This window comes from Rhea pennata, chromosome 5, assembly GCF_028389875.1.
Source record: "Rhea pennata isolate bPtePen1 chromosome 5, bPtePen1.pri, whole genome shotgun sequence".
Taxonomy (NCBI): domain Eukaryota; kingdom Metazoa; phylum Chordata; class Aves; order Rheiformes; family Rheidae; genus Rhea; species Rhea pennata.
Window position 1 is genome coordinate 65445581 of NC_084667.1, and position 23515 is coordinate 65469095.

The 23515-nt window shown below is 43.9% G+C and overlaps 1 protein-coding gene across 6 annotated transcripts in view; it reads right to left on the bottom strand.

Moving 5' to 3' along the window:
- Positions 1 to 5548: 5548 nt before the first annotated feature.
- The window catches only part of TMEM260 (transmembrane protein 260), a 41728-nt gene continuing 23761 nt past the window's right edge, over positions 5549 to 23515 (bottom strand). For 3 of the 6 annotated variants that reach the window (XM_062577532.1, XM_062577533.1, XM_062577531.1), the window contains exons 4-16: positions 21764 to 21941; positions 19018 to 19131; positions 16666 to 16845; positions 14409 to 14449; positions 13925 to 14008; positions 13610 to 13727; positions 13050 to 13222; positions 11496 to 11667; positions 10769 to 10917; positions 9680 to 9856; positions 8665 to 8718; positions 8141 to 8231; positions 5550 to 7060 (exon numbers count right to left, since the gene is read on the bottom strand). In XM_062577532.1, the coding sequence (XP_062433516.1) occupies positions 6803 to 7060; positions 8141 to 8231; positions 8665 to 8718; positions 9680 to 9856; positions 10769 to 10917; positions 11496 to 11667; positions 13050 to 13222; positions 13610 to 13727; positions 13925 to 14008; positions 14409 to 14449; positions 16666 to 16845; positions 19018 to 19131; positions 21764 to 21941 (1789 nt within the window). In that variant the 3' untranslated portion in view covers positions 5550 to 6802. Of the gene's footprint in view, positions 7061 to 8140; positions 8232 to 8664; positions 8719 to 9679; positions 9857 to 10768; positions 10918 to 11495; positions 11668 to 13049; positions 13223 to 13609; positions 13728 to 13924; positions 14009 to 14408; positions 14450 to 16665; positions 16846 to 19017; positions 19132 to 21763; positions 21942 to 23515 lie in introns of all 6 variants that reach the window. The other 3 variants (XM_062577530.1, XM_062577534.1, XM_062577535.1) reach the window with 3 other exon arrangements.

Below are 23515 nucleotides of genomic sequence, written 5' to 3' on the forward strand. Positions count from 1 at the left end.
TCCTCCCCGCCTCCCCCCCTCGCCCGTGCCGTTTCCGTCGCTGCCGCCGAGCCCTGTTTACGGTCCAAACTGAAAAATCTGCCACCGAACACCATACGTGGCGGGAATAATTTCACGCTGGGCAAAATTTGCTTCATTGCGCATCCTGCAAGAATAATTACTTAGCATAATGCCGCTTAAACTGCATTTCTAGCCGCAAACATTAAGGAAACGGGAAAAGCCTAGCTCCTTTTGGGGGGGGGGGGGCGGGGAAGGGTTTTTTAGGGTCACTAGAGTTCCTCAAAACTAGTGAACACTGGGGATGGCCAGAGGAAAAGGTCCGGCCGCAAGGAGAGCGCTCGTCGCCCGCCCAGCCATCGAGCTGCGCAACCTCCAAGGGAGCCTCCGACCTCCCTTCTCAGCTCCCACAAGGAGAAGAGGAAAATCTTCTCCTGTTCATAGTCCGAATTATTTATATGCCGTTAGTCAGGTCAGTCTCACCTGTAAACCCAAACTTTGCTTACCTAGCAGAACCAAACTGCACTCACCAGTCAGACCCACGAAGAGCAAGAGCTGGTTGACTCAACTCCATTTTAAGGATGGAAACAACGACTAGGTGTGTTTTTTTTTCCCCCCCCAATCAATCTAGTTTTCTTGATTCCAAACCAACAGCTTGAAATCAAGGAGCAAATTTTTTACCTTTTCTCTCCCAAAGGTTGACAAGGAACTTACGAAGAGCCTCTCTTGGGAACCACCTTATTCCGCTCCTTTTTCTTTCGACAGCGCTAGTCGTGCCCCAAAGGATCCCGATGCTCCTCAAGGCCTTTGCGTCTCTTCCTCACCCACATCCGCTCTTCGCTGCATGGAGGAGATGTAGGATTTGAACACAAATTCCCTGATGACTGGTGTGGCGGGGCGGGGGGGGGGGGCAGTTTCGTTCAATCTGGCAAAAGGCAAAAATCTCAGATATGTCAGAAGTTGGAACCAGCAAGATCGCTGTCACAGCCCCCTACCTCGGAGCACACCTCCACCGACTCGAATAAAGTTATCCGCTTTATCCCTGTTCCTTGTTTTTGCCCCTTTTTGAGCTTGGCTTTATTGAAATGTCCAGTTTGAATATAACAGCAGCATCACGAGGCTGCAAGGCTATTCGCTTCAGAGAAAAATGATAAATTTTATGAGAAAATGGTGACAACTTGGACATGCAAGCCCTTCTCCTGGCCTGAAACAGAGGCGACAGATCCTCCCTGGGGAAGCTTTGTGAGCAGCGACGTTCTTCACATGCCATTTCTTTTTTTAAGTGGCTTTTCTGCTAAATCAAAGTCCGAGACAAAAAAGAGCAATAAACGGAAGGCCTCAAAAGCATCCAATGGAGGCAATGCTCCTCTTCCCCTTCTCCTTGCTCTTCCCAGTTCGGCAAGCTGAACCGGTCCCCTGAAGGGACGAGGACGCCGCACTAACGGAGGGAGCGCGGCCCCGGCGTGGCGCGCGGGAAGGTCCTCCTGGAGAGCGAGGCCACCTCAGCTCGAGTTTAACGGCGCCGGCAGCCCCGCGAGATGCTCGACCTCCTCGGCACGGTGATGCTCACAGCTTCCAGAGGAGCCACCAAAAGCAAAGCCAGTCTCGCTTGCGGGGGCTCAGCTAAACCTAAGAGAAAGCCAAAGACTACTTGGTGCCCCCCAAAAACGGTCATTTCTTGCAGAAACTCCCAGTTTACCGCGCCCTGGCAGGGGGAAGGCTGGTCTGGGGCTAGCACCCGCCTCAGCTCTGTCAGGCAGATCCAAATTAAACAGACTTTAGAGGGTACTGACAATGATGTCTTCATTTGATATCATGATCACTGCAGCAGCTTTAGCCGCGTGTTTGCTCATGTAATGATGTGCCAAGCCCTCGTCCTTCCAGCGCTCCCGGCATCCCCTGGAAACGGGACGTGGGCACTGGCGTGGGCTGGGCAGCCGTGAGTGCCAGGGGGCCCAGAAGGTTGTGCCGGCGTCGTGAGCGGGCACGCGGGCTGATCCAGGCGGGGGACCTCATCTGGCGACTTCCCCAACGTCGAGGCTGGGAAATGCGGCGAGAGGATTCAACGCTCTGAACCCCTGAACTAATGTTTTTCAGGCTGTGGTTGGCCATGAGGTTTTCACCTACCAAGCACGAAAGCCTCTTAGGACCTGGCAGAAGTTTTACTCTTTATTCAGCACGTGCAGAAGGGGCAGGAGGGGACAGAGAGCAACAGGTCCATTCAAATATGCGACAGTCAACAAAACCAAAAAGCAACCTACACGAGAACCTGCAAGTACCTCCACACCGAGATATATCCTGGTTATAAATCATTTCTCGCCACGTCCACGGATGAATTCAGGCAGGTCCCCAAGCCCAGGAATCGCCTCCAGGCGCAAGGAAAGCCCAGGACCTCTCTGCTCTGCACACGAGCGGTTGCAAATTGCCAAGAACAACTTTGTTCCCTCGCAAAACATCTTCCACCCTGCCTCTGGAAGACCGGCCCTCGGGTGGGTTTGGGTAACGCGCACACACGATTTCAACTCCGTCTCAGGACCGACTGCGTCGTTTGGAGCATGGCTCCATGATCCGCTCTTAAACAGCGAGTATGTCGCCAATATCTTTATGAAGGGCAAACCCAATTACTTACTGGTCGCCTAATTTTTTTCTTTTTCTTTCCTTTTTTTTTTTTTTTTTTTTTTTTTTAAAAACCACTGCATTGAATCCCGACAGGATTTTTTGGTTTTGTTTTAATGGCAAACCAAGAATTTGCTGATCCTCCCCGTGGCGAAGTTACTTTCAAGTCAGTGAAAGTTCTTGGCCCATGATTAAAAGTCTTTGCCAATTAGCACTCAACAACTTCAATTCATTTTTCCCCCCTGGTTCAAGATGAGTAGGAACCTAATAAGGCTGTGATAAAAGGGCAAAAGGCACCGAGTACCCAAAGGGGATTAATGGGCTCTTCCATTTATTTGTCTTCCTAACAGCTGAACTGTTACAACTATTGACAGTCTTCAAACGGCCCCGCGCTGAACCCTGCCCGCCGCTCCGGGCTCCAGTGGACATCTTCAGATCCCCAGACCCAAGGGGCAAGGGCTTCCCCCTGTGTGATGCCAAAACCAACAAAGCCCCGGGGATCAGGTAATGAAACTTCAGCTTTTCCCCCTTTGAGATTTATTTACTGGCAGCTGACAAGGGGCAAATTCAGCTCGGATTGTGTAGTCAAGGCCCTGTCAAGCCTTCAGAGGCACCCTTATGTCGAATCACCTTCCTGACTGGCATGTCGCTGAAAAGCCCTCGGCGCTGGTCCTTAACAGCTCCCCACATCACAAAGGACACTCCAGACAGATGCCTACATGGCATCCTGCAGCATTTTAAAAGAGAATTAGTGGTTTTAATTATGGTCGTCGGCTGAAAGGAAACCATGCAAGCTCCGCAGGAGACCTTTGATCAAACCCTTTTGCTAGCACAATGCCGCGGAACTGTGACTATTCCTAGCAAGGGGCCTTTTCTCGCTGAATGACTCACCAGTGATCTTTGAATGCAGACAAGTTCCTAGCCCTCCCTCTTCATTAGCGAGCATTTCTATACAGGCCCTATATAGTGTGCGGAGTCTAGGAGCTATACAATTGGGGGGAAAAAAGAATCCCTACAGATTCTGGCCTCTACTTAGGAAGTGCTGAAGGACTCTGAGTGACTTTATTCATTAAAACAGGTTGCTATTAATTAACTGTCATAATAAAATAAAGAACTATTATTTGCATTTCTTAGTGCACTCCCTTTAGTAATATGTATAAAAGATGCTTGTAACAAAAATGAATTTATAAGGGAGGGGGAAAAAACTCCTCAAACCTCTCTCTCTCTCTTTTTTTTTTTTTTTTTTTTAAGGTTTAGGCAGCAGGAGCCTGACTAATTATTAGGCCCGGTTCTGCAAGAGAACAAATAGAGGTAAAACACAAATATGAAAGTAATTAGGAAAATGCAAAATCCTGTTTACTTGGCAACCGATTCATGCAACTGAGACTAACGAAGAGCAAATCAGCTTTGCTTGTTTGATAAACTTAAGAGTGCCACCTAAGAGGAGCTGATAAAAATTAAACTTCTGCCAGCATCCCTCAGCACTGCCTTTCAGCGCACAGGCTTAGAAACATCCATGCAGCTGCTTCGTACAAAAGCACCAGCAAATCTAATTTGAACAGATTCACTGAGAGGAATTTCGTTAACTTCTGCCTCTGTTAAATATTTTCACCTTTGCAATCTGGCATCAGTGATATCTTCAACCTAAACACGCAACATCCCTCCCGCCTCCAATACACACATGTTAACACATCCACAATTCATCGGGACAGAGCGCGTGAATGGAACAAGTCCAACTGTATCTGCTTTCACCCCCTAAAAAGCATCACATTTCCACTACTGTTCACACCTGGGAATGCATTCGTCTGTGGGAAAATTCCTCCCCGGTTTGCATTGCTACGTACTACAAGATATTACGATACGTTACTTGAAGCAGACTGCAGGCTTAGATACTTTTGTGCAGCCCCTCTTTTCTCCCAAGTAGATAGTGGATTCCACAAAAGCTTCCAATTATTTCAAGACTATACAGCCAAGGAGGGGCATCTAATCAAGATAAAGAAAACCCTTGGCTCAGTATATTTGCTTGAATGGATTTTCAATAATGCAGGTAACAAAAGCATTCAAAAATTGGATTCCTAATGCTTTTCTGCTAGGCTGAAGGACCGATTCCGCGAAGGGAGAAGAAAGCCAGCCATGAGAAAGCCCCACGGAGGAATGTATGATATTCTCGCGCTCTGTACAAACACTTCTACAGGAACTGACAAAATGGAAGAGCTTTAAGCGAGGCACGGTCAACCTGAAATGTAGCCGATTACAAAACAAGGAGTTAAACTGACACCTCTGAACTGCTCCTCCTCATCCTCCCCCCTCTGTTTTAGGGGCTGCACAGCCCAGAACTCAGAGATTTAGCTCTTATTACGCATTTCCCATCCGCTATTTGTCTGAGAGTTGTTTACAAACAACCAGGGGAAAATTGCTCTGCAAATCATACTATGCAAATCAGAATGAGAGGAGAAAAATAAAGATCATTCTCTTGTAACCCAGAGACAGAGATTCCTAGACAGAAGCTTGACTTCCATAGAGAGCATCCAATGAAAGTCATTACGGGAGGGGACAAGAGGAGAATACAGATCTAGTGTTAAAGGGATCTATTAAGATTAATAACCAAGTGAGCCCAAATCTGCACGCACGTGGGCAAAGCAGAGATCATACGCGGTGCTCAAACCACAGGCTGACATCCACGTGACCGAGCACACAGATGTGACACCTTCCACTCCTGCACAAATTGTATTTCACTCTTCCAGGCGTCTGGTAACCTTCCAGGAGGTGCTCCTCTATCTTCATCTTCACAGAAGTACCTCTTTTTTTCTCTGAAAATTATACTAATCCAAATGAAATCCTGGATTGGCAGGAATTTTTCTCCTATTTAAAAAAAAAAAAAAAAAAAAAAACACACACAACAAAGAGGCTGAGAACTACAGCTCTAAGTATGAAAAATCTGACAATCACACATTGCCATTAATACTACGAAAGAAGAGTTTAATATCTGTTCTAAGCCTTTGAATGTCATGTCAATCAACAAAACATCTTGAAAGACAGACATGTTATTTCAGATCACCTGAAAATGGAATGGGCCAAATCTTGCACAATTAAGTTCATGGGAACTGAGTCTTCAGGATGGCTGGAAAAGCAGGATGGATACATGCCTTTTTTTTTTTTTTTTTTTTTTTTTTTTTTTTTTTTTTTTTTTTTAAGCCCCCTACAAGTTCTAGAAGTTCTAGAATTGAAGTTCTGACCTCTCCGCTACTGGACATGGCAAAGGAGAAGAGCATTACTGGCTTGCATACTAAGAGGCCACAGCATTGGCACTGTGAACCACACGGAAGCAATCCGCTGACCAAGCTGTTCTCCTTTCCCCAGCGCAGGACCTCAGCACCGCAGCCTCTCCGCCAGACTGATACAGCCCAGGAGATGCCGTACTACTGCCCATGGCATCACAGTGGTCTGCAAAGAAAAATGACAGCTGCTTTTCTGCTATAGGAAAACTGGTATTCTATGCTGGGATAAACTTCTTTGCAGCAACATAATGAAAACAACCTTCTCCACAAAGCAAACAAGACTGGAAGGGCTGGGTTTGCATCTACCCTACGATCTCATGCCATTGTCACTCCATCCATCCCCAGGCAGGTTGTGCCTGCAGCGGTCCCCTGGACAGGCGCAGCCAGGTGACACTGCGCACTCAGTAGAGCACCATGCCACACTTGACCTGATGCAAACCTACCTAACCACACACCACATGACCAGAAAAACACACAGGTAGAGTACCACCTGAAGAAAACATCTGCAGAAGATCTTGCTACTCAGTAACAAAAGAAACATTTAAAGGGTAAATGCATTTTTCACATCTATGAAGGAAGCTGTGTTTGTAAACAAAATTCAAATCTTCACAGTGTTACAGACTCAGCAGCTTTTTTAAAAGGAAAACTTTCCTTTTTTAAACCCGGTAGTTTATTTTGTGAAGCACTTTCCCCATACAAAACAATATAAAATGTTCATTTTGCAATGACAGTCAAAGAACAACAGTATGTTTTTAGGAAGATGATCGCACTTGATTTCTTCTTTGCTGTTATTTCTGCTGCCTTTTAAAGTCATTCTCATATTGTTAATGACTAATTCAATTTTATCTCCCAATTTCAAAATCTTGATGCTTCAGAAAGCATGTCAAACAGGCTCTCTACAGCTTGCTGCTTCAGATCTTTTTTTTCATTTTCCTCAGCACCTGCAGTTCTTTCTTCAGGTGTTCTACAGCCTGCAGAATATCCTGCTGCTGGGGATCATCCTCTGCTTTCTCAGTGTACAGAAGGAAATGTTTAACAGTTTCAGAGAGCAATGCTTCTGGATCCATATCCACCTGGTGGAGACGCAACATCCTTTCGCAAGCTATTGCATAGTTTTTGTGCCAGTTCACTGGATGTTTTGGATGAGAGCTGATAATTTCTTTGTATGACTGTTAAAGGACAAAAGGAAAAAGAAAGGACATGTAAAAAAAGGACAGTTAAATGGAGAGGAAAACAGATCTTAATCGTACTTCAAAACTGTCTGTAGTTTTTAAAAAGACAGATGTTATTCAGATAGTCAAATCCAGAGTCAGAACATTTCTGAAACTCCATGTTTGGAAAGCAGTGTGCAATAGTGTGAATCCAAATCTCAACAGGGGACTAAAATGTTTCTAAACAAATAGCTGCTCCAGGAAACGAAATGTTGCAGGTGATCAAGATAACCTCACTGCACATTATGCACTTCTCCAAGACAGATGTTATACTCGACAAGGGAAAAGAGATCTCACTGCAGTGCATGGGAAGACATTTACTCAGTATTTCAGGAGACCAGGATGTCTTCTGCAGGACTTAAGCAGTCTGTTGACTTCAGAGGGAATATTCATAAGCTCAACATCAGGCACGAGCCTGTGAACTTTGCTGAACAGAACAGCAAAAATCACTTCAAAGTAGGCAAGAATTTAAAGGCAAATATTTGTTGACTGTTTGCTGGGATATAAAATATTCTTCCTCTCTGCTGACATGCACTGATCATTTTGTGCATCCATTGGCATCTCTGACAGTGTGATATTTCCAGAGATACCTACACTAGCCTGTGTGCGCCATTCTCTGGTGTGAAATGCAGCAGAATTAATCTGCAGTGAGAAGACTGTCGGATTTTACACTTGCTGGCTCAGATGCACGACTATATAATGACAGAGGGGACAAGTGCATAGAGGGGAAGTCAGGACAAGCAATCTCTTGGCATGGGTTTAGAGCCCAACACAGACAACATAATTATAGCAAAAGCAGAGTGTTGACTGGTTAGCTTTTGGCATCCTCCGTGACCGAGAGGGCAAGTGGGGATGGATAAAAGCCCTGAACAAATCTCATTGAATCTGATATGCTCCTGGTTTGGATGAATGAGGGAGAATGCAGATTACAGAGCTGCCTACCTATGTGGAAACACCATGACATTTCTGTGGAGCCAAGAAATTTAAAAGATGGATGGAGATTGCAAGGAGAATTCATAACCAAAATATATGACTTACAGTGTATGCAAATGTGTAAAGTTGTGATTTCATTTCTGCAGTCACATTGGCAGTTTCTGCAAGGTCAAATATAAAGAAAGCTGTTTTCATCCTAGGAAAAGAAGAAAAACACCCATTATAACAACTCCTTAGCCTGACTAGTTCACATCATATCATTACACACATCTTCAACGTGTCCATTAAGCTGTTCAATCATATAGATTATACAAGCTGTGTGTCTGTTTAAGTCTGCAGCAAAACAAATTCATTTACATGATGTATCTTCTCACTCCATATCCAAAGTACCCTCTGCTTCTTCAAGACACTCTGAGCAGAACAGACCAGTTAAAATAACCGCCACCTGCCAGAAGGATCTACTGGAGGCAACGCACTGCTGATTTCATTCCGCCAACGTTCTCCTTCTAAAGCTTGGCACATTTCGATCCAATACATCAATGCTCCATCAATGCCCACTTTGATGTGTATCCCACGCCAGTGAGCTGGCGTTGCTCATTGGCTGCTGAGGGGAAGCAAAGGATCATCACCTGGCTTGCCACATCTCCTCATTCGCGACAGCTTCCCAGGAAGAAGGCTTGAATCTAAACAGGAATTAAAATAAAAATCAACCACTGAATCCGTGTTACTGAATTTCACCCATCGTACAACCATCCCTTCTAACTCCAGCAGCTACAGACCCCCAGTCTGAAAAAAATCTGTCATGAAGCCTATGGCTCTGACAGCAAGGAATTCAGCTGATCCTTAGTCACTCATGAAATTTTTTTCTTCTTCCTGGCTAGGAGGAGTCTATGGTATGTTATGTGTCTCACAGCAGCCCTGCTACTCTCTAACTGGGAGAGATGCTTTTTACCATCCATCCAGTTCATTTCATCACACAAAGTTTTGGATGTCCCATGTCCTCAATATCTTTTTGGTCTCTGACAACAGGGAAAATTGATCAAGTTTTAAGATCAGAATTGGACCCAATATTTGACTAGAAACGCCCTCTCTACTTTAATACTAACCAGAACACCACACGCAGATTTCTTTTATTACATACTTAAAACCACAAAAACTAGCACTACAGCTTATGCTTAATTTTTCAAAAGAAAAGAGTTACTTCGTTTTAAATTTGGCTGCAATTCCCTTAAGCACTTTCACCTATACCTCAGAAACACCCTTACTCAGCAAGGTATTCATTTACATTCACAAATCCAATGAATACACTGGCATTTGTGAAGGCCTCCAAGTCCCCCAGAACAGAATCAGCCCTAGCACGTGTGCTAGAACATCCTGCTGAATCAGGACCATGAAACTCAGAGAAAAAAGGACCAACCACTCTACTTGTGGACAAGACAACTGTTAAGAGTCCCGACCTAGTCATGTCCATGTCCAAGCAAAACTGGATAAGCCAACAGAGTTGCACAGACCCCAGCAGCTGCTATTCCACCAGCCCTGGAGGAGAAGGCTTAGGTGCAGTATTCCTGCAGTGGATGTGGTTACGCTGCTGCCAAAAGAATTCTGAGGAAAAAGGAACAGGGTTGTGCCTGTGCTGCCTCGTACCTTCCATAGTCTTCAGTCCAGTTATAGAGATTTCTTGTAAGACGAATCCACTCTCCTGGGTCAAAAACAATTTCAGAAGGAACCAACTTTTCACAAGTACCCCATGGCCAAAGCAAATAGCTCTTTCTCCAGGTTGAGTCCCCTTCATGAAGACCTATGCAGACAAACACTTCCTTCCTGCCAAAAAAAAAAAAAACAAAAAACAGAGGGAGCAAATGTGAAGCCAGGCCACAGCTCCTGGCCAACACTGTGTACTAGAGCACGCCAATCACTCCATGTTGGTGAACAGGACAGGTCTTAAGCAGCAAAACATGTTTGGTGGCAGATACTCACCCAGAGCATTTCACCTCAGAAAGTGCACGTTCTCAGGTCAGTCCACAGAACAGCTCTCCTGCTACTAGTAAAGACCCCAGCTGGCACTGCATACTTATTGCAGCCCACACAGCAGCTACCATGAGAAGAGACATCCTCTCCCCTGCGCTGGACCACATGATCATGCTTGAAGCACTAACAAGACCACCGTTTTTTTCTGCCTGCACCTGGCAATCCTCTTCTGCCTACCAACACTTGCAAGGTTTACGCTGGCTAGTCTAAATGCAGATGCTATTCTTATTCATGCGAGTATCTAATCCTTTCTCCACTCCTACTAAGCTATTTTTATATGATGATTATTCCTGGAATACATTCATTCTATGCTAATAAGTTGGCCACAATGTTCATGAAGGAGAAGCAGCAGCAATTTGCACTCCAACCATAGTCATTCAGAGTGCAAAGGAACATTCCTTTTTTGTGATGAACGGCATCAACAACAACAACAAAAAAAAAAACAGTAAATTTTCTCTGCCAATTACCTTCTTAGTTTTCGTTGCTAAAAAACCAAAGCAGTCTCCAAACAAGAAGAAATATATCCGGATGGAGTTACTTCTGCATAGATATTCACTTTAATTGCAGAAATAATCTCACCACTGGGGAGGAAGTCAGTGGAGAAAATTCATCTTTTGGATGCAGTACCAAGCTGTTCCATAAACAATTTTAGGAAAAAAGGTTGAAGATTTTAGAAAAGCTGTTACATATGAAAGAAATGCTTACTGTTTATTTACTTTGAGGAAACGATGGAGATTAAAAGCAAGTGTTCCATCGGGTAATACTCCTTCCACAGGATTCCACCGGTTCCCAGGAAAATAAATGCCAGGTAAATGCTTTGCCAGCTTTGGTAAATACCACTCATAAGTCATCATCTATCACCAAAATATTAGCATAATTAAAACAAGAAACAAAGTTTTCATCTATTTTACATCCAGAAGCATAGCAAACTGTTTTTGCACAAGTAGTAAGTCCATTTGTTCATTAAGGGTCACTTCCCACTTTAGCAACTGTCCGGGATCACACCGCCGGACCAGGTTAGCAGTGGTTCCTGACTAGAGGCACACAGTCTTCCCCTTTCCACCTAAGGAAACACGGAGCAGCTACTGCTCATATAAGAGACAGTGGGACTTTCATTTGGTTAAATATGATGGGTTTGGTTTTGCCAAAATTGCACAAACCCTTGTTGCAAAGCCATGTCCAAGCACTGGTGTGGCAGTGAAAGGACAAGCTTTGGAAGTTTGAAGGAAGTCTCCACACTGCACCCCATCTCCCAGTCTGGATTCTCCCAGCAGAACCAGGACTACCCATGACCATTTACAAACCAATTTTATTTCAGTACCATGATTTTTATTTCAACAAAGCCCCAAGAAGAGAAGGAAGCAACTGAACTTTTGTTTCCTGTCTTTTAAATCTGTCCGTTACCTCTTTCAGGGTGACTTATTGAACCTACCTCCTGGTCCACTAATGTGATATCTGGCCTCATCCCTTCACAGTAATGAATGTAACGAAGAGCATTTCCAGGTAAGTCTCCTCTTAGCAAGATCACCGCACCCATCGGCATCGAGGACAGCAGATTTCTTGCAAAGTTATCAATAACGTAATTGCCGCTTTGATCACAAGCACTTAACAGAATAGATGAAAAACAGTATCTTAAAACAGATATTTTGATGGCTTTGAATTTCTTCAGAACAATTTTATGCAGTAGGCATCCACTGGAAAATATAGCAAGTCCTTTGCCCCCGGTTAGACTGTTGAACAGCATCAATGCCATTACCAAGAAACCAAGATACCAAAATGAAACATTTAGACTGAAGTCCCCCAGAAACCAGCAACAGAGACATTAGCCACTACTTTTGACAAAATACACTCATTGCACACCTTCATCTCAATTCTGATTTTTTCTTGACCTAAACCTACCAGCTTATTAGTGCCAGTATAATGTATTAAAAAAGCCAAGTTTTTGCATGATCAGATAGAAGTAGATTTGCATCATTTGAGATTAGACCCCTCTTGTTACACAGTTGTGTGTATGCACCCGCTCACCAATTCCTGTGTTTTCCAGTATGCACAAGCTCCAGGTCATGGTATGGACCCAAGAACAGGAGGTTACATGACTGGCTCAGGGCACCTACAGACAGGCCTTTGTGAAAAGATTTGCATGAAGGAAGGATTCATGCACAAGAAGTCTACGTGCTCTACACTTCACCAGTTGGCGAACCTCTCTCTACCTGAGCACTCCTACCACTACACTGAGTTCTGTCCAAACCCCTGGAGAGTCTTTACTGTGGCTATGGGATAAGGAAGCCCTACACTACAGATCTAGCTCCTCAAAAAGAAAAAAAAATAAAGAAAAAAATCCCAGGGCACATGGAAAACTGAGGTAAAGCAATGGAAAGAGAAGGTGACTGTTTAGGTCAAACGAATTCTGTAAACCCTAGCAAATAAAGCACAGACTTATAGCTTTCTTTCACGAAAAGTTTATAGATCTACATGTTTTTCTCCTTCAACCTGTAAGATAGCCTAATTTACAGCCTTGGTGATAACAGAGGAAACTAAACAAGGGAGTAGGGCCAACTTCATTCCTGCAAGCTTAGATGAGAGCCATGATTCATGCCATCAAGAGATCAGGGAATACCAGTGAGGCAGGAAGAGACGGGATCAGAGGGCTTTTTTTTCCATGGCTCAAGGAAAGGTTATCAATTAGACCTGCTTATAGACATGATCTGAGGTCACTCTGGTCCTGGCTGAGGGAATACAAGAGCCTGCCTCAAAGCCTGCTGTCCCCCTCCTTAGAGACTTCAGCTCCTTTGTTTCCTGCTGGCTTTGCCAGTGGGAGAATGACCCTCTGTCCTGCAACCCCTGGCCCTGTGCCCCCAAAATGCCTTTTCCTTTAGAGACAGAAACTCAAGAAGCAGAAGAAGGGGTTTAAAATAGCGTCTGAACTGCACTTCACCCCGCAGATCAGGGAAGTCACAGCACTGCACGCTCCCAGGGTATCCGTTACCTGTAATTGGCACAAACTTGACAAGTAACAAGAACGATAGCAGAAAGCCACTCCAGACACTGCAGCGCCCGGCTGTTCTTCAGCACAGCATTTCCAACAGAGATAAGCCAGGCCAGTCCCAGACCCGCTAGCACAGCGACTGCTGCGTTGCTCTGCATCCAAAATCGTTCCACCTAAGAAACAATGTACACAGAGGATGTATCCAAGTGACAGGCATGACATTGATGTTTGTTTATTTAGGACATGGGTCCACATTTTCAGGACAGGATGGTTTCTGGGCTGAAAAGCTCACAGTCTAAGGGCAGGCAGAGATTAAAGAAGGGGAACAGACAGGGGATGTTTTTTAAGCACATTTTAATCACGTATCACATTTCCAAATTCGCATATTTCTGCTTCCCCAGTTATAAGCGAACAGAATATACGACTGTATTTTTGTCCCTTACGCAGCACCAAGACGACCACCTTCTCATGACTGTCAGGGGCAACAGTAGCCAACTAAGCAAAAAAGAGGCTTCTTCCAAAAATTAACGCTCCAGAGCAATTTTTAGAACGAAACTCACCACACCCAGAAACAGAGGTTTGGTAATATCCAGATTTGCCCTCCAAGCAAAGAACAGTGAATAAACACAGAGCATTCCAATGAAGAGCCAAATCACGGGCAATTTCTGCTGCTTCGTCCTACAAAAACAACATAATGTTCTAGTGGCATGATTAAAAAGGAGACAGATGTTATATGCACTTGAAAACAATCACCTCTGTGTACCTCAGTACTAGATTAGATCCATTTTGGCATAAGGCAGAGAAAGCACCCCAAAAAGATCACTATTCAGTCAGTAAGGAAGTGCATATTGGAGCAAATGTCTCCTCCAACTTACGGCAGGGCTGCACTTAAACAGGCCACGAGCGCCAGGGTGAGGACAGCAAGGGAGAGCTCAGACTTCATCTGTGTCAGCTGAAAACTGTGAAGAAATTAATGCACATCTGCTTCATCCTCAAATCACCCTGGCACCAAATTAAAGTGTCAAGAGAAGCAGAGCATAAGCACAACATAACATATTCCACTCTGCTGTGATTAAGTCTACTGGAAAAGGGGAACAAATGCGTTTTTTAAATTCAAATTTTTAAATGAAAGATCACTGGGGAGAGGGAAACTAGCATTTTGACTTCAACAGAGAAGTCCGCTGGACATGGGTACGTTGTGCCATTGCTGGACGTGCACAGCCCATTCCTCCCTCATTTCAGGCACCTGGCCCTGAAAAAAAGCCAAAGTGACTACAGGAAAGGAGCTGTCTTGACAAAAGCAATAGGGATAGCAACAGGTTTCTCTCATCTAGAAGGTGCAATGAAAATTTTACTCACAGCAGTATTTCTCTCATACTGGATCCCGTCTCTGCTTTGGCCTAGATTAAAAAGAAAGAAAACCTGTGAGAAATCCACACACTGACTGATGTACCACTGGGGAATATCTTTTTGTTGTGTTTGCAGGGCCCCAGGCACAAGGGGCTCCTCCACAACCCCTCCAGGTGGTACCACAAAGTTGCCACAAGAAACAGTTATTGCCTAAATGAAAAAGCCAAAAAACTCTACTCAGACCTTCACTGCAAAAGATTCTCCTCCAGGGTTTTGTTTTCACTCATGAAAGTCTGCAGGATTTACTGAATATATTAAAAATATCTTATTTCAGGTACTACAAAATTATTTCCCTCTAACCCAAAAACGTTGTACAGTTTAGCTATGATCTCCACTATATTGGCATAGTTTTTCCTGGGACTTCCAGCAGTCTGAGATGAACACATGGGCCTCAATTCCTGCTTGCTAACCAGAGTCGCTTGTGCCCCCTCTGCCCTGCCAGAACCAGAGCTGCATGGACGCACGGCCGTTTTTCATTGCAGAGACGGACAGTCCCTGGCACAAGTCTGGGAAACAAGACATGCTCAGTGGAGATGAGGCTCTAGCTTTGCAAGGGCTTGGTGGAAAAGCCATGGCCACCAGAGAAAAGATACTTGGCAAGGTGGCCCAGGAGGTCTAGAAGGAATCTCGGTAAAAATGAAATTGTTAATTAAAACGGAAGGAAATTCAGCCCACAGGCCGCTACGTGCCACCACTATCCTGAGCCTCTTGCCTTCCATCTCATAGGTTTTTATTTCTTGCACAAGCTCCATCCTGCTGGCACCGGAGGGCAGCTGTGGCAGCTTCTGGCCCCAGACACGTCCCTTGCAAGAAAAGGGGTTGTTGACTCTCAGCCTCTAGGTCGAGGCTTCAGCAGTTCAACCCATAAAGCCAGAGTCAGTGTTGCACAACCTTTGTGCTTCCACCAGGAACAGGCCAACAGGGATCTCAGGAGAGGAGTGTCCTCTCCAACATCCCATCTTCTCTCCGGTTTTCTGACCTGTACTTAAAACGGAGCTTTCTCTGGGACTCAAAGGCTGTCTGTCCATCCAGGCAGGCAGGGCTCAACCGTTACCTCAACTGGAATAGGGACCAAACATTTCCATTTTGCTGCATTTATTGCTACCACCTAACACAAGCTCTACTCCAGAGAATCCTCCTTGGGAATACGGAAGTAAATGTGATTTATGATACAGAACTATATGCCATCTGTAAGCCTCCTGAATATCAACCTGAATTCGCCACCTCTGATTGCTTGGCCCAAAGGAGTCTAATTCTCAGAAGACAGCTGGGAATAGGACAACAGGCGAAATCTCAGAAGTCCTTCAGAGGGTGGATCGTATCTCTCTAGGAGTTTTGGAAAGATGAGAAGTGCCAGCAGCAAGAATTATCACATCTTTTGCCTCAAATACTACAGCACACGGCTCTTGGAGAAGGCTCTAAGAGCATGTATTGAAATGCCAACTATGCTTGCTGGGTAGCAAAGGCTGGATGCACTGCTGCATGCACAGGACATAATTTTCAAGGATGTGAAGACCAATGATCCAGATGAATGAGATTGTTCTATATTTTTTCCCACCCCTATACAATGAATTCCCTGAAACAGGATGGAAAGAAGGGCCTTGGGTAGCTGGAAGACAGAAGTCTACATTAGGGCTGGAGAAGACAAATGCAAACCACATGCTCAGCAAACGGCCACATAATACCTCCCTCCACTTGCAAGAGCACAGACTAGTCAGAATAATTCAGATCAGAGGATTCTGAGACCCCCAAACCTATCATTCCTTTCAACAAAACATTACCAAGGAGTTAGAGGAATCCTTTTTTAAGGTAAAACAATAAAAATTGCTTGTGACCTTTTAAAATAGCTGAGTTTAAAATAATCAAAAAAGGACAATCATTTATCAAGAGAAAAATACGAAATTGATGTTATCACCTCTCTCTAGTACAGCTTGCCCTTTGGGCTATTATGAATACAAAACATCTGTACAGTTGCCAATAAATAATACAGCTCATCCCATAAAGGTAAAGAGAATGATTTCTGTAGTTTACCAGCCATCTGATCCACCACCAGAAAACCTGACAGATCAGTAGGTCAAAATCATAAATGCTAAAACAGCAACGCCCTCAGTTTCTTCCCCTACAACCCATTAAATATTATGAATGGAAAAGTTCTACTATAGCATAACTTCAGAAGAAATTCTTTTAGAAAATGACCCTTATTTACCAGACTGAACGTCCCATATTCTTCCCTGAGAAAGTGGGTCAAAAATCCTTGCAAAGTCGTCTGGTCTCCCCAAGTCCAACGGGCTCGACTGAGGTAGGATGAAACCGGCAGATAGAGATAAGGCAGCAAACCAGCCAAGAAGCATAAACCCAACTTCAGCAAATGGCCTAGGGACAATTCCTGCACCAAAATATGTCATATTGCATAACAATGTTTATTTTAGTTTAATCACGCTGGAACTTCAAGAACAGATAAAGAAAAAACATCAAATATATTTACACAGAGCTGATCTCTCAATTTATAGTAAGTCCCTACAAAATGCTATGTTAAACCTTACAATTTTGTGGATTACCAGGAAACTGCATCAAACTGATCTCCTTTGCATGGCAGGGTGAAATTTAAGTGAAGCAAATAATATTAGCTAGGACTCATGAGTATCATACTCATTGCATCTTTCACATTTAAATCATGGCATGACATGCATAGATGGCTGAAGCACTGCAAGGCTGAGATAACCCACTTTGCAGTGATTAAGAGTTGGCTGGTATTCCATCTGGCAAAAAAAATGCTGCTCTAGTACAACTACACACATCATCACCATCATCAGGAGTCATTTTGCCATTTACTTTATCATGATGGTTAAATGGCTAAATTGGATAGGCCAACTTTTGGGGTGGGATTTTCAAGACTGCCTAAGGGGTCAGGAAGACAAGACTTTCAAAGGGACTTCTGTGCCTAACTCCTTTAAGTGCTTTGAAAAATCCCACCCTAGAATATTGCACGCTTGCTTTATCATTAGCCACTGTCCTGTCAATCAAAGTACTTCCTTTAGTGTCTGGGGTTATGTGGAAGAGACACCATTCAAAGTGGCAATCTACAAAGCAGAAAAAGTAGCTTGATAAAGTTGGCTGCAGTTCCTTTAGGAGGAAGGCTTGTATTTTTTAAAGAAAGGTACCACATTCAATCAAATATCCATCGTATTAGATGGCTTTCTGCAGCAGACACTACCGGCCTATCTGAAGCGTTTCCAAGGAACATTACACTGGCACAGCACTCTTCTCACAGCAACTCACAGCAGTCTCTCTGGACCACTCCAGTTGAAAAAAGGCTCCGTTTAAAGAGCACAAATATATTGTAGATGTGCATCATCATGATGTCAAATGAAATTCATAGTCAAGAACGGTTTTGGTGACCTGAAGATTTTGGATCAAGCTTGTCTGAGCTGTATCTCATCTCTTGCAGCTCGTGTACTTCACCCTGGGCTTAGTTATAATCTGTACTGTTGCCCAGAAACATGGCTGATTTATCAGGTTGAGGGTGGAGAAATACAGGCAGAACTGAAACAGTAGAAGCCTGAACTGCTGTCACCTTCAGGGACAGAGAGAGAGGAAAGGTGGAGCTTTCTCAGTGCCGCTTGTAAAGTCATCAGATCATGCATGTCTTCGAGGTAAGCAGCCATTTGCAGGGCAAACTAGAGTTCCTGCAGCACATCGGCAGCCAGCTGGACACAGGAAGTTACAGCAGGTCACTTCAGTAGGTAAGAGCATTGTATGACCTCCGAATGGGACTGTGGAGCCTAATCCAAACAGAAGTACAGCACTTCAGTGAGCCAGACATTCAAAGAGGCTGTTTTCACCTTGTTATCCAATGAATAAGCTTAATAAAGAGGTCTAAAATGATGTTCAGCACCAGCTGGACATCCTGAGAAGATGATCTCTGGTGGGAGATAAAAGGCTCCTTTATTGCCGTGCTGTTCACTCTGGCTGCATCTTCGACTGTCAACAGCCTGAGTAGGTGCACGATGCTGTGCAGTAGGAGCAGATGCTTCTGTTCGCTACCACGAGGAAATCAACGTACCGAAACTCACCTTGAGAGTCATGAGAAACCCTGCACTGTCAGCTGGGGGAAGCAGAGTCCTGATGGCTCATACCTGTGACTTCTCACCAGCACAACCCTCTGCGTGTTCACCTACTTTCCTGTTTGTGGTAGGTCACCGAACAACACTCTTGTTTCTTACACACAAACCAGTTTCCAGCTCTGTCAGTGTCACGACAGTATACTTGGAAGTTGTGAACAGCTGGGACCAGAGTCCTGTGCCAGGATGAACGGACAGGTCGCAGACTGCTTGAGCGAGTGACAGCTCCAAAGCCCCTAAATTACAATCTGCAGCTCTGATGTCAGACTGATGGACTGTAACTTCAGTGGATTATGACTGACTAGTTTAGACAGACCATTAACTGTCACTGTTCATACATCAACATAGAAGTGATATAAGAGCTTGGAAAGAAGAATTGCTAACTGCTTTAAAACAATCTGCAAGAGGTATGAATCAGCAAAAGATAAAATACCTACCATTTTTCTGAAAAGCCGGAAGAGAACCCAAGGCACAATACAAACAATATAAAGCACTATCGTATGCTGATTGCACAAACTTAGCCCACAGCAAAAGGCACCGAATTTGGAGATCTGGAAGGAAGAGAAAAGAACCCACAATTAGAGTATGCAAAAACATCCAGAGACCAAAACAGCTTCAACACACTCACAGCACACTCGCAGAAGAAAGGCAAATATACCACTGGGCACTAGCCAACTGCAACACAGACGACATTAGTTATTTTAGATTATTTGCAGAAAGATGGTATTTGTTTAACAGAAAACACATTTAAGAAATGTTAGGCTGAACAGCTGAGTGGTTACTTCTCAGTGTACACAGAGATCGTAAGTAGCATTATCATGCTGTAACGATGCAGTCTACAAATTCAAATTCACAGTAATAAGGCTCAACTGATATAAGGAACTGCACAGGCCATGGGAAGTCAACCACTTTATTGACCTGCCACATGCTGGGCAGACTCCTAGTGTCTCCAGACTCTCCCATGTTAGACAAGCTTTTCTTCCAAATGTGAAATTTTCCCTAGAGCTGTCATAGCCTGCCTCCAGGGTACTGCTGCCCCTATCCCCCACCTGAACCATGAAAACAGGAATTCAGTACTGCTGGGAAGGGGAGATTGCCAGGCAGTTGCTCCAAATGTTTCAGAAATAATACCCCAAGATAATACCATTATTATGTACAGAGACATCATTTTAAATAACAAACATGATTTTTTCCTCTTCCTCAGGCACAGAAGACTGAAGTCAAGGCTACAGAAACTTCCTAGGCAAAGGAAAATTACATGCAACAGATCTCACTAGTCTGAAAACTTCTTTTAGAGTATCTCTAAAAGAGTTTACTGATAAAACAGGTAGTATACCCAGGCTATGCATCATGGTGCAGCGTATTTCTGGTACCCATTTCAGGATTATTCACGGCTTCATCACTGGTAACATGGCCATCCCTGGCTGACACTAATAAAAGCCTCTTCCCAACCTATGTTGCCATATGCTCTGCTCAGCCCCCAGCCATACCAGTGCTGAGTCCTCTTCATTCAGGTGGGCTAGGACCAGGCTACCACAAGAGCTAAACCAAATATAAATCCTGGGTCTACGCTACTTTCACCACCAGACACCACCTCTCCTCTGAATTTCCTGCTGCCTCCTCTATCACTAGCCATCTGCTCCATGCTATACCCTCCAACCAGGCTCTACCATGCCCAGGGCAGCTTCTTGCTGGCAAAAAGCTATCAGTGTCCCACAGGAGTCAGTGGACAGAAGCCAGCAAGCCATCCTCACCTCCCCAGCCATCCCCTGGGAGGATGGGCATTTTTAACTCTCATTAGAGCATGCCCTCCTTCCTTCAGTCATCAGCAAGGAAAACATGCAAGATGCAAGCACCTGCCTTTGACTGCATGAATGGATCAGATGGCACTTTTTACTGACCAGCTGGTATTCAACACTGGATGCTGCTTTGCCACCAAAACATTCACCATAATTTCAGGACTACACTCATGGGCTTCAGACCTGTCCTGTGGGACTCAGGACAACCAGACAAAATTTTCAAGTGTATTCATAAGTTCTAAGTGTCCCCTGAAGATGTCTGCAAAAAGGCCTGATTTCTGACAAGTGTTGAGAACTTGCTCTTGAAACCTGGCCTCTACTCTTCAAGGTGTAGGAAGCAGGACACCCAAAAAGCTGAAACAAACTCATTAACTGCTTTTGAAAATCTCCTTTGAAAATCTCATTGGAAACCCGGCGCATAAATCATGGATGCAGCTTCGAAAATGCCCAACTCCATCTTTGTGGAGTTCAGGAGTTAGGGGATCTTGGGAAAGGACTGATCAGAAAATGAAAAGCATCAAATGATAAAAGAAGCCATTTATAGCCAACAATAAAACACGTTATTTGCGAATTCACTAAGCTGAGTAAACTACCACTCCGGACTCCTGAAATTCTAGGGTATCCCTACAAAAATCATTTTATTCACACAATTCATAGAAGTCACAGCAGGCAAGTCTGCAACAGAGGAGATCAGATATTCAAGCAAACAGGAATACAAAGAACACAATCAGTGAGTATCCTAAAATCAAAATATCATTTGAATGCACAGTCTTTTTATAAGGTAGAGAAGGTAGCATGACATTTAATGTCTCTATATTTAATAATGCCATTATTTTAGGGGCACATTTAATTTCGAAAGACTATGCATTGAACTGCATAGAACTGATTGAAAATTTGGTCTTCTCTGTTTTTCAGCAGAAACTTGGGTTTCTAACTAGATGAAGATTTCTGTAAGATGCATCTGTTTACCCTCAGGAAATATATCAGTTCTTAAAATAAAAACTCGAACACTCACAGCTTACTTTGCATCTCTGATGCAGGAAACTAAACTTTGCACCAAAACATTCAGATGAAAATGATTTTTGTTTTCCTCTTTCCACTACACGTGTATGTAAAACAACAACAAAATCCCACCCAACAAATCCTAACTCCATTCTTAAATGGCATGGACAGATTTTTTAAAATGTTTAGCACTTTCAAAAACCCAGGCAGGTCAGGAATAAACATCACTGAGAAGAGGTGCTGAACACAGCCCCAGAATCTGGCCTTACCTGTTTAAATAAAGGTAAATTAATGTTAAGGGAATAAGAAATTAAACATGTATGATGCATGATAACTAACTGAAAGAAAATAAAGAACTATTCACTTTGCTTGAGATGTTTACCTTTGATCTCTCTTTCGCAGTGGATGCCTCCTCAAAATGCGCGGTGAGAGCCATAAGCAGCCCCACAAACAGATTGTTTAAGCTAAAAACCTCTGCTGCGATGGACCACTGCCATGTTAGACGAGAAAATGAAAACACCCCCGCAGCAAGGATTCCTCCAGCATATGAGCCAGAAAGCCTGCAAACACAGATAACATGAAATCTTCTTTTCCAACAAAAAAAGCCTACTTTATTGTCCTTTTTTTTAAAACATACTGTAGCAGCAGAAATTATGACTGCCACCCAGCACCCTTCCAAAACATTATATGGTTAATATCTTCTTAATAATTTCCTTACATAAAATTACAATTAGCAAGCCATTCTGCGTTTCTGCAAACCACTGAACGCAGCCCCTCAATACCAAATGGCCAGCGAGCCAGACAGTTTTTTTCTTTCAAGCATTATGAAAACTTCCAGTTTTGAAGTCAGTTCAGAAACCCTGATGAGCAATGACATAGTGGGTCATGGTATACCAAGCCAGAGAGTCATGCTTTTAACGGGATACTCTCAGCTAGAGGAAATATGAGCAACTGTGCAACCTTAAATTCATCAAGACACTGAATAGAGTGGATTAGAGCTATTCATGATGGACAGCATTAGGAGAGCTTTCCCATAGAAGAGGTTTTAGTTTCTTGGGGGTGGGCGAGGTTTGGAGCGCTGAGAGCCCCAGAAGGGAAATGTGCCCGCTGGAGCTAGGAGCGAGGCCAAGGGGAAGAGAAAACAGGGGTCAGCTCCAGCAAGCAAAAGACGCAAAGGAAGAGGTATGAAGCACCCGCCGCTTGGACGTCTGCAAGCTCCCCTGGCAAAGCTAGCCCCGCTGCAGCAGTCGTCGCCTTTGTGACTCCCAGATTGGATTACGGCACATGCTCCCCACGGAGCCACTTTCCCATACCGGCTGGATGCTGCAGCTGGCGCAGAGAGCCCATGAGGTGGGATTTAGCCCAAGAAATCTATTACACCAGGTCTTCAATAGCAGCGCTGGCTGCTGGTCATGTTAAGGGGCAGCCCAAGTTCTCTACTTCGAACTCTGTTGAAACTTGGCTGTTTGGGGTGACCTCTCCCTCATGAAGTCACCTTGAAAAGATGCCACATAGAGTACCACAACTACAATTATGTCTCACTCAAAAACATGCATCGTTGGGGCTACAGTCAGGGCTCCTCTCCAAAAATTCATCCAACCTGTGAGACTAAACCAGGTTTTACTACGACCCAGATATTTTTCTAGTCTGAGGCGCAATCTGCCCCTCCCCATTATATACTCTTCCGTTTAGACTTCGTATTTTCAAAAATAATTTACATTTCTAAGAAAGTTTAAAATAAAATTATTATAAGCTAACCAACCTGTTTCAAACTACCTGTATAAGTTGCTCCTAAATACTGACTATATTCTCTGCCACATTCAGAGTGAAGTCCCAAGGTTACTCAGCCTGGCTGGCAATGCCCATCAAGGAACCTGAACAGTGGTTATCCACCTAAGATTTGCTTATGAGGTTCTTCACAAGTCATAACTTTATCAGAGATAAATGAAGACCAAGAAAACAAAACCTGTAGCCCCTGTGAAGAAAAATGAGCAAGGAGCTGGTAGACTACTGGCTAGAAAGCGCTCATCCTTGTTTATCCTTTTTTTTTTTTTTTTTTTTTTTTTTTTTTTTTTTTTTTTAACTTCTCAGGAACAACCTAAGCTCCATCAGTCTCTCAAGCACACTGAAAAGC